The sequence below is a fragment of the Mobula birostris genome, chromosome 4 (assembly GCF_030028105.1).
Source record: "Mobula birostris isolate sMobBir1 chromosome 4, sMobBir1.hap1, whole genome shotgun sequence".
Lineage (NCBI taxonomy): Eukaryota > Metazoa > Chordata > Chondrichthyes > Myliobatiformes > Myliobatidae > Mobula > Mobula birostris.
In genome coordinates this window covers 9,390,540-9,404,583 of record NC_092373.1, presented here as the reverse complement: position 1 = coordinate 9,404,583, position 14,044 = coordinate 9,390,540, and the positions used below count along the sequence as shown (strand labels likewise).

At 43.2% G+C, this 14,044-nt stretch overlaps 1 protein-coding gene across 1 annotated transcript in view; it reads right to left on the bottom strand.

Annotated features, from left to right (window-relative positions):
• The window catches only part of eif2b5 (eukaryotic translation initiation factor 2B, subunit 5 epsilon), a 113,448-nt gene that overhangs the window by 47,809 nt on the left and 51,595 nt on the right, over positions 1–14,044 (bottom strand). Inside the window, exon 10 of the mRNA XM_072254896.1 lies at positions 12,062–12,163. Coding sequence (XP_072110997.1) covers positions 12,062–12,163 — 102 coding nt within the window. The remainder of the gene's footprint in view (positions 1–12,061; positions 12,164–14,044) is intronic.

Below are 14,044 nucleotides of genomic sequence, written 5' to 3'. Positions count from 1 at the left end.
ACATCTGTGGTGGGAAAGCTGTTGGAAAAAATTTTTAGAGATCGGATCTATCGACATTTAGAGAATCATGGTCTGATCAGGGACAGTCAGCATGGCTTTGTGAAGGGCAGATGGTGTCTAACAAGCCTAATAGAGTTCTTTGAGGAGGTGACCAGGCAGATAGATGAGGGTAGTGCAGTGGATGTGATCTACATGGATTTTACTAAGGCATTTGACAAGGTTCCACACAGTAGGCTTATTCAGAAAGTCAGAAAGCATGGGATCCAGGGAAGTTTGGCCAGGTGGATTCAGAATTGACTTGCCTGCAGAAAGCAGAGGGTCGTGATGGAGGGAGGTACATTCGGATTGGAGGGTTGTGACTAGTGGTGTCCCTCAAGGATCGGTTCTGGGACCTCTACTTTTTGTGATTTTTATTAACGACCTGGATGTGGGGGTAGAAGGGGTGGGTTGGCAAGTTTGCAGACAACACAGAGGTTGGTGGTGTTGTGGACAGTGTAGAGGATTGTCGAAGATTGCAGAGAGACATTGATAGGATGCAGAAGTGGGCTGAGAAGTGGCAGATGGAGTTCAACCTGGAGAAGTGTGAGGTGATACACTTTGGAAGGACAAACTCCAAGGCAGAGTACAAAGTAAATGGCAGGATACTTGGTGGTGTGGAGGAGCAGAGGGATCTGGGAGTACATGTCCACAGATCCCTGAAAGTTGCCTCACAGGTAGATAAGGTAGTTAAGAAAGCTTGTGAGTGTTAGCTTTCATAAGTCGAGGGATAGATTTTAAGAGGCGCGAGGTAATGATGCAGTTCTATAAAACTCTGGTTAGGCCACACTTGGAGTACTGTGTCCAGTTCTGGTCGCCTCACTATAGGAAGGATGTGGAAGCACTGGAAAGGGTACAAAGGAGATTTACCAGAATGCTGCCTGGTTTATAGAGTGTGCATTATGCTCAGAGATTAAGGGAGCTAGGGCTTTACTCTTTGGAGAGAAGGAGGATGAGAGGAGACATGATAGAGGTATAGAAGATATTAAGAGGAATAGATAGTGTGGACAGCCAGCACCTCTTCCCCAGGGCACCACTGCTCAATACAAGAGGACATGGCTTTAAGGTAAGGGGCGGGAAGTTCAGGGGGGGATATTACAGGAAGGCTTTTTACTCAGAGTGGTTGGTGCGTGGAGTGCACTGCCTGAGTCAGTGGCGGAGGCAAATACACTGGTGAAATTTAAGAGACTACTAGACAGATATATGGAGGAAATTAAGGTGGGGGGGGTTATATGGGAGCAGGTTTTAAGGGTTAGCACAACATTGTGGGCCAAAGGGCCTGTACTGTGCTGTACTATCTTGTGTTCTATATCTGCAGGCTGAGAATAAACGGGGAAGACATAAAACAAGTACAGAACTTTTGCACTTAAGAAGCTGGGTGGCATCAGATGGCAGGTGCGACATGGACATGAAAAGAATAATAGGGATGGCAAAAGACACCTTTATGAGAATGAAGAGTATACTGAACAATACTAATCTAGGCGTGACAACCCGCCTCAGAGTACTGAAATGTTACGTTTATCCAGTTATGTTGTATGGCTCAGAATGTTGGACAACATCTAGTAACATGAGGAATCAAATTGAAGCAGCAGAGATGTGGTTTTTTGAGGAGGTTGCAAAGAATATCATGGATGAAATGAATATCTAAGGAGGATGTCATGAACAGAGCAAACACAAAAAGAGAAATAATGTATGAGATCACGAAAGGGCAACGTAACTTCATTGGACATGTGATTAGGAAAGAGTTAGAATGCACAGTAATTATGGGAAAAATTGAAGGGAAGAAAGAGGAAAACAAAGACAAATGATGATGGAGACAGCAGCCAGGGAACTGGAAATGAATACCAATGAATTGATCCACTTGACCCGAAACAGGAGTGTGTGGGTCATGGCAGTCAAAGCTCAAACTGGGCACGGCACCTGATGAAGATGATGATGATGATAATCTGTTGGTTTTTCTTCTGAATGATACTTATCTGATACTATGTGCACAAGAAGCTGCGATAAGTTAACTTCTTCATTGCACCTATGCATTGATGTTCTTGTGCATTTGACAATAAACTCAAGTAGCAGATCATTAAAACCCCCACTACTGCTGGGAGAAATGGTGCATAAACTGGGTAATTTTACACACTGCTGAGGCCCCCTAAGAGCTGTGGACAATGGGCTGCTTGCTATAGAAAGTTGTGGGGAAAAGTCCTCAGCTTGTCCTGAATTTGGTCTGTTTCCTCTGCTCCTATATTGGGATACTTGGGCAAAATGACCTTCTGTAATCTTGCATCAGTCTCTGAACCAGTTACACTCCTTAGACCATCAGCCAACTTAATTGAAGGACTTGAAGGCTGCCTAATGAATGTAACAAGGGCAGGACAAAATTATCAACCATTTCATTATAGTTACTCAAATATAAATTTCAGGTCATCAAACTAGCCCCATGGCAAAGCTATCTGTTTCAATCTGTCTCTTGTCCTTTAAAACCATTTTTCTACCGTTTAAATGCTGCCAATGCCTCATCTTCATTAGTTTTGCAGTTTGGAACTCTACGATGGATGGCTTCAAGCATGGTGCAAAAACAGAAGCAATGGAATCACAACTTGTAAGAACACAGAGCTACAAAAACACCAGAAGCTCCAAAGACCTCATCCCCGGGAAAGAAAGGATCTTCAAAGATGGGCTACACCTGGGGACAACTTAAAAGACTGGCCCAGGACAGAGGACTCTAACCAAGTTGGAGTTTTGGGGTACTTGCAGTCTTGGGCCCCTAAAAAAAGATGCGTTGGTGTTGGAGAGGGTCCAGAGGAGATTCTGGGACCGAAAAGGTGAACACAGAAGGAGTGTTTGACGGCTCTGGACTTGTACTCGCTAGAGTTTAAAAGAAGGATCTCACTGAAACATATCGAACACTGGAAGGCCAAGATCCGGGGTGGCCAACCTTTTACATTCCATGCGCCAATTTTTTCACTCACGAGTTCAGATGCGCCATACAACTCTTGTACCCCTATTCAATTCTTGTAAAATATGTTAATATAGAACTCGTGCGTGGTAAAAAAAAATCACATCTAAACTTGTGTGTGAAAAAAATTGACGCATGGAATGTAAAATGTTGGCCACCCCTGACCTAGATAGAGGGATGTGTCAAAATGGTTGTTGTGATGCATCTTGTGTGGTAGTGTAGTGGGCAATGCTTGTCGCTCTCACTTTTAGCTTCCACCGCTGGTTAGCAGTCTTGGGAAAGGAGAGCTGAATGTGTAAGTCTCTCCCTACCAGTACAGAGTCTCTCCAACAGCAAGCTTCATGTAGTGCCTCCTCACTGGCGACACACCGAAACCGAACATCTTTTGGACTTAGGCTGAACTACAGACGGGGAGAAGGTCTGGGCCCTGCACATGCAGCATGCAGTCCCACTGGTGTGTGGACATGCCCTGGTGCTCATGAACCAGATCCCCAGCTATGGGTAAATAGCCCCACTGCCTTGTGGGCAGCCTCGGGAGAGATGAAAGCTATGGGAGTAAACGCAGACAGCAAATCCGGAGTGGAGCCCCTAAGGCGGCTGGACATCATTGAACATCCTTCTGGCAGCTCCTGCGGCCAAGCTGGTGCCAAATGTATTGCTTCGTGAGCTTTCCTTTAGATTACAATGGTGAGGCCGAGAAATGGGATCTTGATGACTGGGCATCTCAGGATTTCCATACCTTCTGCTCAGGCTTGTGATGATGATCATAATCACCCGTAGTCCTTCAAGACAGATGGATGCCAACCACCAGATAGTGGATACTTCTTATAGTGAGGGAGTCTAGGACCAGAGGGCACAGCCTCAGAATTGAGGGTTGTCCATTTAGAACAGAGATGACGAGGAATTTCTTTCATTCTTGGATAGTCAGGGTGTCAAAAGCTTATGGGGAGGTGGCAGAAGAACAGGGTTGAGATGGATATTAAATCAGCAATAATAGATTGACATAGTAGATTTGATGGGCCCAATGGTCTCATTCTGCCCCTATGCCTTAGTCTTATAGAGTTGCTGATGTAGGGGTGATGGGCTTAAGTAAGATGTGATACAGTTTGGAAGCAACGCTAAGTCAGTTCTAACCATTTACACTAATCCTCAACAAGTTCCACTGCTTTATTCTTCCTCTATTCCCAGCTCCCTCTGCACATTCACAAATTTTATACCGTATTAACTTCTTGAAATAAAATCCTTAAGCCTCCATTCTAATCCTAATTCATATCTTCCCTTGCTACTGTTATCTACCTGCTAGTGAAAATAATCTTTCATTATTCACTTTCACAAATGCTTAAATAATTTTAAATAGTTTAATTGTCTCTGCTTCAGTGAATATGGGACAAGCTTTACAAGCCTCTCATAATTCTATAATCCTCTTAATGCCAGTCATCACAATGAACCAACAGCATTAGACAGAGCTTTATTGCTCCTGTGGATTGAGGTTCCAAGGCACAGGTTTGCAAGAGGCTATAAAGGATCTTAAGGTTGTTATAGGCAGGGGTGGCAATGAAGACAAGCTCCCACTACCTATTAAGTGCTCCTAATGGCGTGGGCCTCAAATAGCCTCTAACAACCAAGTCCAGCTCCTGGCCTTCATATGTGGCTTACTACTATGCCTGGTGGAACCATTTCTACTGAAATCCGAAGGGGCAAAGGCAGATTACTGCCATCTTAAAACCAGTCGCTTTGGGCAGATGGGGATCGTCAGCTGTCAATGCAGCTAATCTAAGAGAAGGAAAACTCTGATCTCAAACTTCTGCTGCCATGTGGCTTTATCCAAAGGTTTTGGGAATAAATCCTGAGGAAAAATCCAGAGCTGGAGTCCCTAATGCAGTCTTTATGTTAATTTCAATGCTGATTGGCAACTCTTGCGATGCCGGTAGTGCCAAGCTGGTCTTTGCCATTCCTTTGGATTCATCAGCTGTATGGAGAAGGGGAGCATGCTACACAGCCAACAGCCCTGGCTTGTGTATTGAATATAGACAGCTAAGATACAACATCCATGATCAACCTTGACTCAGCTAGCTCCATCAAGGGTATCATCCTACACACCGAGGACATGAGACATAGAAACATAGAAAATAGGTGCAGGAGTAGGCCATTCAGCCCTTCGAGCCTGCACCACCCTTCAATATAATCATGGCTGATCATCCAACTCAGAACCCTGTACCAGCCTTCCCTCCATACCCCCTGATCCCTTTAGCCACAAGGGCCATATCTAACTCCCTCTTAAATATAGCCAATGAACTGGCCTCAACTGTTTCCTGTGGCAGAGAATTCCACAGATTCACCACTCTCTGTATGAAGAAGTTTTTCCTAATCTCGGTCCTAAAAGGCTTCCCCTCTATCTTCAAACCGTGACCCCTCGTTCTGGACTTCCTCAACATCGGGAACAATCTTCCTGCATCTAGCCTGTCCAATCCCTTTAGGATCTTATACGTTTCAATAAGATCCCCCCTCAATCTTCTAAATTCCAATGAGTATAAGCCTAGTCGATCCAGTCTTTCATCATACGAAAGTCCTGTCATCCCAGGAATCAATCTAGTGAACCTTCTTCGTACCTCCTCTACGGCAAGAATGTCTTTCCTCAGATTAGGGGACAATATAGATCATAGCACAGTATACATAGGTCTTTCAGCCTATGATGTTAGCATTAAACACAGGAGCACAATTAGGCCAGTCGGCCCATCAAAACTGTTCTGCCATTCCATTATGGCGGACTTAATTTCTCTTTCAACCCCATTTTCCTGCCTTCTCCCCAAAATCTTTGACACCCTGACTAAGCAAGAACTTATCATCCTCTGCTTTAAGTACACCCAATGACTTGGCCTCCACAGCCAACTGTGGCAATGAATTCACAGAATCACCACTCTCTGGCTAAAGAAATCCCTCTACATCTCTGTTCCAAAAGACTGTCCCTCTATTTTGAGGCTGTGTCCTCCGGTTTTAGATTCCCCAACCATAGGACATGTCACCTCCACATCCAATCCACTCTATCAAGGCCTTCCAACATTCAATAGGTTTCAATGAGGTTACCTTTCATTCTTCTGTATTCCAGTGAGTACAAACCTATAGCCATGAAATGCTGCTCGTATGACAAGGCTTTCAATCCTGTAATCATTTTCATGAATCTCCTTTAAACCCTCTCCAATGTCAGCTCATCCTTTCATAGATAAGGGGCCCAAAACTGCTCACAATACTCAAATGATGCGCCAGTGCTTTATAAAGCCGCAACATTATATCCTTGCTTTTATATTCTGGTCCTTTTGAAGTAAATGTTGTACTCCAAAGGCACTGGAACCAAATTTTAGAAGTTTAGGATTTTAAATACAATCATTCCTCACCACCTTTTCAGTTTGGACTTTACAAGTGAAATGGCCTCCTATGTTATAATCTTTCTGTAGTTTAATGAAAACATGGCACTGATTTTTGATTTATCTTTATTTAATATGAGCAAATTCCTTGGTCTTCCTTGTGATTCCTTACTCTAGTCTTGGTCTGGGTCATCTTCATTCTTTCTCAGCCTCTGGGTGTGGCAGACGAGTTTTAATCCAACAAAGACATTTAGCAAAGTAATAATGGTTATGTGGCAGCAAAATGGTGCACAGGGAGTTTCAAAGAACATACAGTGCGTACAGACTCTTCGGCATACGATGTTAAGCCAAATTTTTAACCTCTCTAAGATCAATCTAACGCTTCTCTCCTACAGTGTCTTCCGTTTTTCTTCATACATGTTATTTGTCACCTGTATCAATGATCTGGATGACAATATGGTTAACTGGATCATCAAATTTACAGATGACACCAAGACTGGGGGCATAGAAGACAGTGAGGAAGGCTATCATGGCTTGCAGAGGGATCTGCATCAGCTGGGAAAATGGGCTGAAAAAATGGCGGATGGAATTTAATGCAAACAAATGTGAGATCAGGGTAGGTCTTACACAGTGAACGGTAGGGCACTGAGGAGTGTGCTAGAACAACGGGATCTGGGAATACAGGCCCATAATTTGTTGAAAGTGGCATCACAGGTAGACAGGATTGTAAAGATGGCTTTTGGCACAATGGCCACATAAGTCAAAATACTGAGTACAGGAGAAGGGATGTTACGTTGAAGTTGTATAACATGTTGATGAGGCCTAATTTGGAGTATTGTGCGCAGTTTTGCTCACCTACCTACAGCAGAGATACCAATAAGATTGAAAGAGAACATTGAAAATTTATAAGGCTGTTGCCAGGTCTGGAAAGATTGAACAGGTTAGGACTTTAGAATGTAGAAGATTGAGAAGAGACTTATTCAAAATTCTGAGAGGTTTACTGCAGGTAGAGTAAATGTAAGCAGGCTTTTTCCACTGAGTTTGGGCGTGACGGCAACCAGAGGTCATGGGTTAAGGGTCAAAGGTGAGGTTTAAGGGGAACATGAGGGGAAACTTCTTCACTGAGAGGGTCATAGAACATAGAAAACCTACAGCACAATACAGACCCTTCAGCCCACAATGCTGTGCCAAACATGTCCTTACCTTAGAAATTACCTAGGGTTACCCACAGCCCTCTATTTTTCTGCACCCCATGCACCTGTCCAGGAGTCTCTTAAAAGACCTTATCGTATCTGCCTCCACCACCGTCGCCGGCAGCCCATTCCACGCACTCACCACTCTATGCGTTAAAAAAACTTACCCGTCATGAGTGTGTGGAATGAGCTGCGAGCTCAAATGGTGCCAGCAAGCTCAATTTAAATGTTTAAGCAAAGGTAGATGGGTTGCAGGGGAGTGGAGGGCTATGCTCCCAGTGCAGGTCGATGTGAGTTGGCAGTTTAAAAGGTTTCGGCATGAACTAGATGGGCCAAAGGGCCTGCTTCTGTACTGTACTCTTCTGTGACTATGTGCTTACCCAGAGCCTGAACTCTAGTCAACCTATCAGTGCTGACTAAGGAGTATAGCAGCACCCATATACTGTACTGCAAGAGCATTGGAACCAAATGTTTGAAGTGGCCACAGCACAGTACAGGCCATGTGGCCCATGATGCTGTGCCGACGTTTTAACCTACTCCAAAAATCCATCTAACACTTCCCTCCTACATAGTCCTCCATTTGCTTCTTTCATTCATATCTCTAGCTTCTTAAATGACCTTAACTTATCTGCATCTACCACTAATCTGTAAAAAAAAACAACTACCTCTGACATCCCCCCTATACTTATCTCCAAACACCTTCAAATTATGCCCCCTTTATTAACCATTCAGCCTTAGGAAAAACTCTCTGGCTGTCCACTTGATCTATGCCTCTTACCTTAGAATGCAGTAACATTAAGCCGGATCATCCTGGATTCTTTTAAAGCAATGGAGGTTGTGGGGTTCTGTGAGAATTTACATTTAAAGATTAAAAGACACCATAAATTCCAAAAGGTTATTGAATTTGCCTTTTCTTTTTCAGCAGAGTTGCACCAGATCTTTTTTTTTTCTGACAGCACAGATTGCCTCTTTTTTTTAAAAAAAAGATCTCATCCAAAAATAGTAGTTTAAAAAAAAGGCTACATAAGATCATAGAACCATAGAAACTACAGCACAGAAACAGGCCTTTTGACCCTTCTTGGCTGTGCCAAACCATTTTCTGCCTAGTCCCAATGATCTGCACACGGACCATATCCCTCCATACACCTCCCATCCATGTATCTGTCCAATTTATTCTTAAATGTTAAAAAAGAACCCGCATTTACCACCTCATCTGGCAGCTCATTCCATACTCCCACCACTCTCTGTGTGAGGAAGCCCCCCCTAATGTTCCCTTTAAACTTTACGCCCCTCACCCTTAACCCATGTCCTCTGGTTTTTTTTCCTCCCCTTGCCTCAGTGGAAAAAGCCTGCTTGCATTCACTCTATCTATACCCATCATAATTTTATATACCTCTATCAAATCTCCCCTCATTCTTCTACGCTCCAGGGAATAAAGTCCTAACCTTTTCAACCTTTCTCTGTAACTGAGTTTCTCAAGTCCCGGCAACATCCTTGTAAACCTTCTCTGCATTCTTTCAACCTTATTTATATCCTTCCTGTAATTTGGTGACTAAAACTGAACACAGTACTCCAGATTTGGCCTCACCAATGCCTTATACAACCTCATCATAACATTCCAGCTCTTATACTCAATACTTTGATTAATAAAGGCCAATGTACCAAAAGTTCTCTTTACGACCCTATCTACCTGTGACGCCACTTTCAGGGAATTTTGTATCTGTATTCCCAGATCCCTCTGTTCCACTGCACTCCTCACTGCCTTACTATTAACCCTGTATGTTCTACCTTGGTTTGTCCTTCCAACATGCAATACCTCACAATTAAACTCCATCTGCCATTTTACAGCCCATTTTTCCAGCTGGTCCAAGTCCCTCTGCAGGCTCTGAAAACCTTCCTCACTGTCTACTACACCTCCAATCTTTGTATCATCAGCAAATTTGCTGATCCAATTTACCACATTATCATCCAGATCATTGATATAGATGACAAATAACAATGGACCCAGCACAGATCCCTGTGGCACACCACTAGTCACAGGCCTCCACTCGGAGAAGCAATTCTCTACTACCACTCTTTGGCTTCTTCCATTGAGCCAATGTCTAATCCAATTTACCACCTCTCCATGTATACCTAGCGACTGAATTTTCCTAACTAACCTCCCATGCGGGACCTTGTCAAAGGCCTTACTGAAGTCCGTGTAGACAATATCCACTGCCTTCCCTTCATCCACTTTCCTGGTAACCCCCTCGAAAAACTCCAATAGATTGGTCAAACATGACCTACCACGCACAAGGCCATGTTGACTCTCCCTAATAAGTCCCTGTCTATCCAAATGCTTGTAGATTCTGTCTCTTAGTACTCCCTCCAATAACTTACCCACTACCGACATTAAACTTACTGGCCTATAATTTCCCGGATTACTTTTCGATCCTGTTTTAAACAACGGAACAACATGAGCCACTCTCCAATCCTCCGGCACCTCACCTGTAGACAGCGACATTTTAAATATTTCTGCCAGGGCCCCTGCAATTTCAACACTAGTCTCCTTCAAGGTCCAAGGGAACACCCTGTCAGGTCCCGGGGATCTATCCACTTTAATTTTCCTCAAGACAGCAAGGACCTCCTCCTTTTCGATCTGTACAGTTTCTATGATCTCACTACTTGTTTCCCTTAATTCCATAGACTTCATGCCAATTTCCTTAGTAAATGCAGACGCAAAAAACCTATTTAAGATCTCCCCCATTTCCTTTGGTTCCGCACATAGCCGACCACTCTGATCTTCAAGAGGACCAATTTTATCCCTTACAATCCTTTTGCTCTTAATATACCTGTAAAAGTTCTTTGGATTATCCTTCACTTTGACTGCCAAGGCAACCTCATGTCTGCTTTTAGCCCTCCTGATTTCTTTGTTAACTATTTTCTTGCACTTCTTATACTCCTCAAGCACCTTATTTACTCCCTGCTTCCTATACATGTTATACAACTCCCTCTTCTTCTTTATCAGAGTTGCAATATCCCTTGAGAACCAATGTTCCTTATTCCTATTCACTTTGCCTTTAATCCTGACATGTTTCATGTTTCAGAGAGAATCACCCATGTTTCTGGAAAGAGGAACTTCAATTAAATTAATCTGATTAAAGGATTCAAAACCACAACCACTTACACTGAGACGATAAAGTGTAGATGAGAATATTACTATGTGCAAAATAATTGTGTTGATGAAAGCAGGCAGAAGATGAACATAATTGGCAAAAGAACAAGGGAAGGTCACACAAGAAAAAACTGTTTAGACAGTGAGTGTTTAGCCTCTGGAATATACTGTCCGGAATGATTCAAAAAGGGGGCCTGGAAAAGTACTCAAAACAGAAGAAAACTGAGACGCACAGGGATTGACAGGAAACCTGAGATGAGACATAATAGCAGAATTAGACCATTCAGCCCATTGAATGTTTCATCATTCCATAATGGCTGATTTATTATCCCTCTCAACCTCACTATCCCATCTTCTTCCCTTAAGCAACACACACAAAATGCTGGTGGAACGCAGCAGGCTAGATGGCATCCATAGGGAGAAGCCCTTAAGCAACACACACAAAACGCTGGTGGAACCCTCGTCTCGGCCCGAAACGTCGACTGTGCTTCTTCCTATGGATGCTGTCCGGCCTGCTGCATTCCACCATTTTGTGTGTTGCTTGAATTTCCAGCATCTGCAGATTTCCTCGTGTTTGCGTTCGTCCCGTAACCTTTGACACCCTGATTATTGAAGAACCTGTCAACCTCTGCTTTAAATATACCCAAAGACTTGGCATCCACAGCCGTCAGTGGCAATGAATTCCACAGATTCATCCCCCTCTGGCTAAAGAAATTCCTCTTTATGTCTGTTCTAAATGGACAGAGGCAAAATGCTGAGATTGTTTCCTCTGGTCCGAGAGGGAGAACTTCTTCACTGAGAGGATGGTGTGAGTGGAACAAGCTGCCAGTGGAAGTGGTTGATGCGGGTTCAATAGCAACAGTAAGAAATTTGGATAGGTACACGGATGGGAGGAGTATGGAGGGCTATGGTCCAGGTGGAGGTTCAAATTTCAAAGTAAACTTATTATTAAAGTACATACATGTCATTATATGCTACCTTGAGATTGATTTTCCTGTGGATATCCATAGGAAAATCAAAGAAGTCAACCTCCATACACAACAAAAATGGACAAACAACCAATGTGCAAAGGACAACAAACTGCAAATACAAAAAGAGAATATAAATAAACAAATAAGCAATAAATATTGAGAACACGAACTGTACAGTCATGGTTAATGGGACAAGGCATATTAATAGTTCAGTATAGACTAGATTGGCCAAAGAGCCCGTTTCGGTGCTGTAATGTTATGACAATGACAAGGAGTGGGCAGGAAACAGGTTTAGCCTGTCCATGCTGTGAGCATCGAAATGGAGTTGATTTTGGGATTTTTAAAAATCTTGTTCATTTGCGAATTCTTACATGGAGTGGGAGATTCCTTACCCCACATGTCATGCACCAGCTCTTCCTCTTCATCCTCTTGCTCTGTGGAGACCCTCCATATGTATCCCACACCCTCCGATCCTACTTCAGCTGGGTTGTACCCTGGGTGACAAAAGACAGAGTGAGATGTAATGATGACATTTTTCTCCAATATACAGGGTCTCACAAAGCTGTGGACTCAGCCAGCTCTATTATGGGCACAACCCTCTCCACCATCGTGGGCGTCTGGAAGTGGTGGTGTCAAGAAGACTACATCCATCACTGAGGATGCTCAGTATCCAGAGCTGTCCTCATTCCATTACTACTATCAGGGAAGGGGTACAGGAGTGTGAAGACCCACCCTCAAAGATCTAAGAGCAGCTTCTTCTGCTCCCCCCCAACCACATCAGAACGGTCGAGAACACTGCCTCATTATTCTTTCTTTTTTGTACTAATTACTTATTTTGTAATTTGTAGTAATTTTATGTCTTTACACTTTACTGCTACTGCAAAACAATAAATTTCATGTCAGCCAAGTCAGGAATAATAAATCTGATTCTGACCCTTATAACAAGCTTTTAAAGCCACAGATCAAACATGACAGCTGGAATTTGTAATAGAAGGTGCAGCTATTTGGGACGTTAGCTGACAAAAAAACCAGCAGTTAGACTTAATAACTGCTGCATGCAGAAGCTTCAAACGATCAGAGGATGTGTTAGACTTATAACTGGAGAATTAGAGGGCCAAAGAGATTAAGAATAAGGCTGAGCATTTGAAACACAAGAAATTCTGCAAATGCTGGAAATCTTGAGCATCACACACTCACGCACATACAATGCTGGAGGAACTCAGCAGGTCAGGAAGCATCTATGAAAATGAATGAACTGCAGATGTTTCTGGCCAAGGCCTTGCTCCGGACTGGAAGGGTGAATAAAAATGAAATAGGTGAAGCCAGGCAGGTGGGAAAGGTAAATTGCTGGAGAGGAAGGAATCTTTGAATCTGATAGGAGAGGAGTGTGGACCATAGGCAAAAGGAAAGGGGCATCAGGGGAAGATGATAGGTAGGCGAGAAGAGGCAAGAGGCCAGAGTGGGGATAGAAAAGGGGAGGGCAGGAATTTTTTTTAAAAGATCAGAAGGAGAATTGATATTCATGCCACCAGACTGAAAGGTGTCAGTACTAGAAATTCTCACCTCTTCTCAGATATTCACCAAGCCTCTGGCAAGTCATTAGCACTTCTGTACTCGATAATGGCACACTCTTATGTTGCATCCTCTCTTTTGATTATTATTTATCTTTCACCTTGGTTTGGGAGCCTTTAAGGTTATACGTCACCAAAGGAAGAGATTACAAGCGATTTCTCAGCAATTGGATTGACCACTGTTTAATCTCCATCAATTTGGCTAAAAACAACAGAAAACTCCTGCCTTTACACTTTCCACCCCCATTTTGCTCCATGTTGTCTCCCCATCCCATCTGCCTCCAGCTATAATCTGTCAGCCACAGTCTTACAAACTCCACCCCTGCTCACTTCCCCTACCTGACATTACTTGCATGTCATTTCACACCCTCCTCAGTCCACCTACCACCTTGGAATCCCACAAGATTAGGCAGATGCTGGAAATTTTGAGCAAGGCTCACAAAATGCTGGAGGAACTCAGAGGCTGATGACGGATCTCAGCTCAATATGATACTATTTTTTTCCAGAATCAGAATCAATGTAATATCACCGGTGTGTGTAGTGAAATTTGTTAATTTAGCGGCAGCAGTACAATGCAATACATGATGTAGAAAAAGTAAGTTAACCAATTATAGTAAGTATATTAAATAGTTAAATTAAAAAATGCAAAAACAGAAATAATAAAAAAGTGAGGTAGTGTTCATGGGTTCAATGTTCATTTAGGAATCGGACGGCAGCGGGGAAGAAGACGTTCCTGAATCACTGAGTGTGTGCTTTCAGGCTTCTGTACCTCCTTCCTGATGGTAACAGTGAGAAAAGGGCATG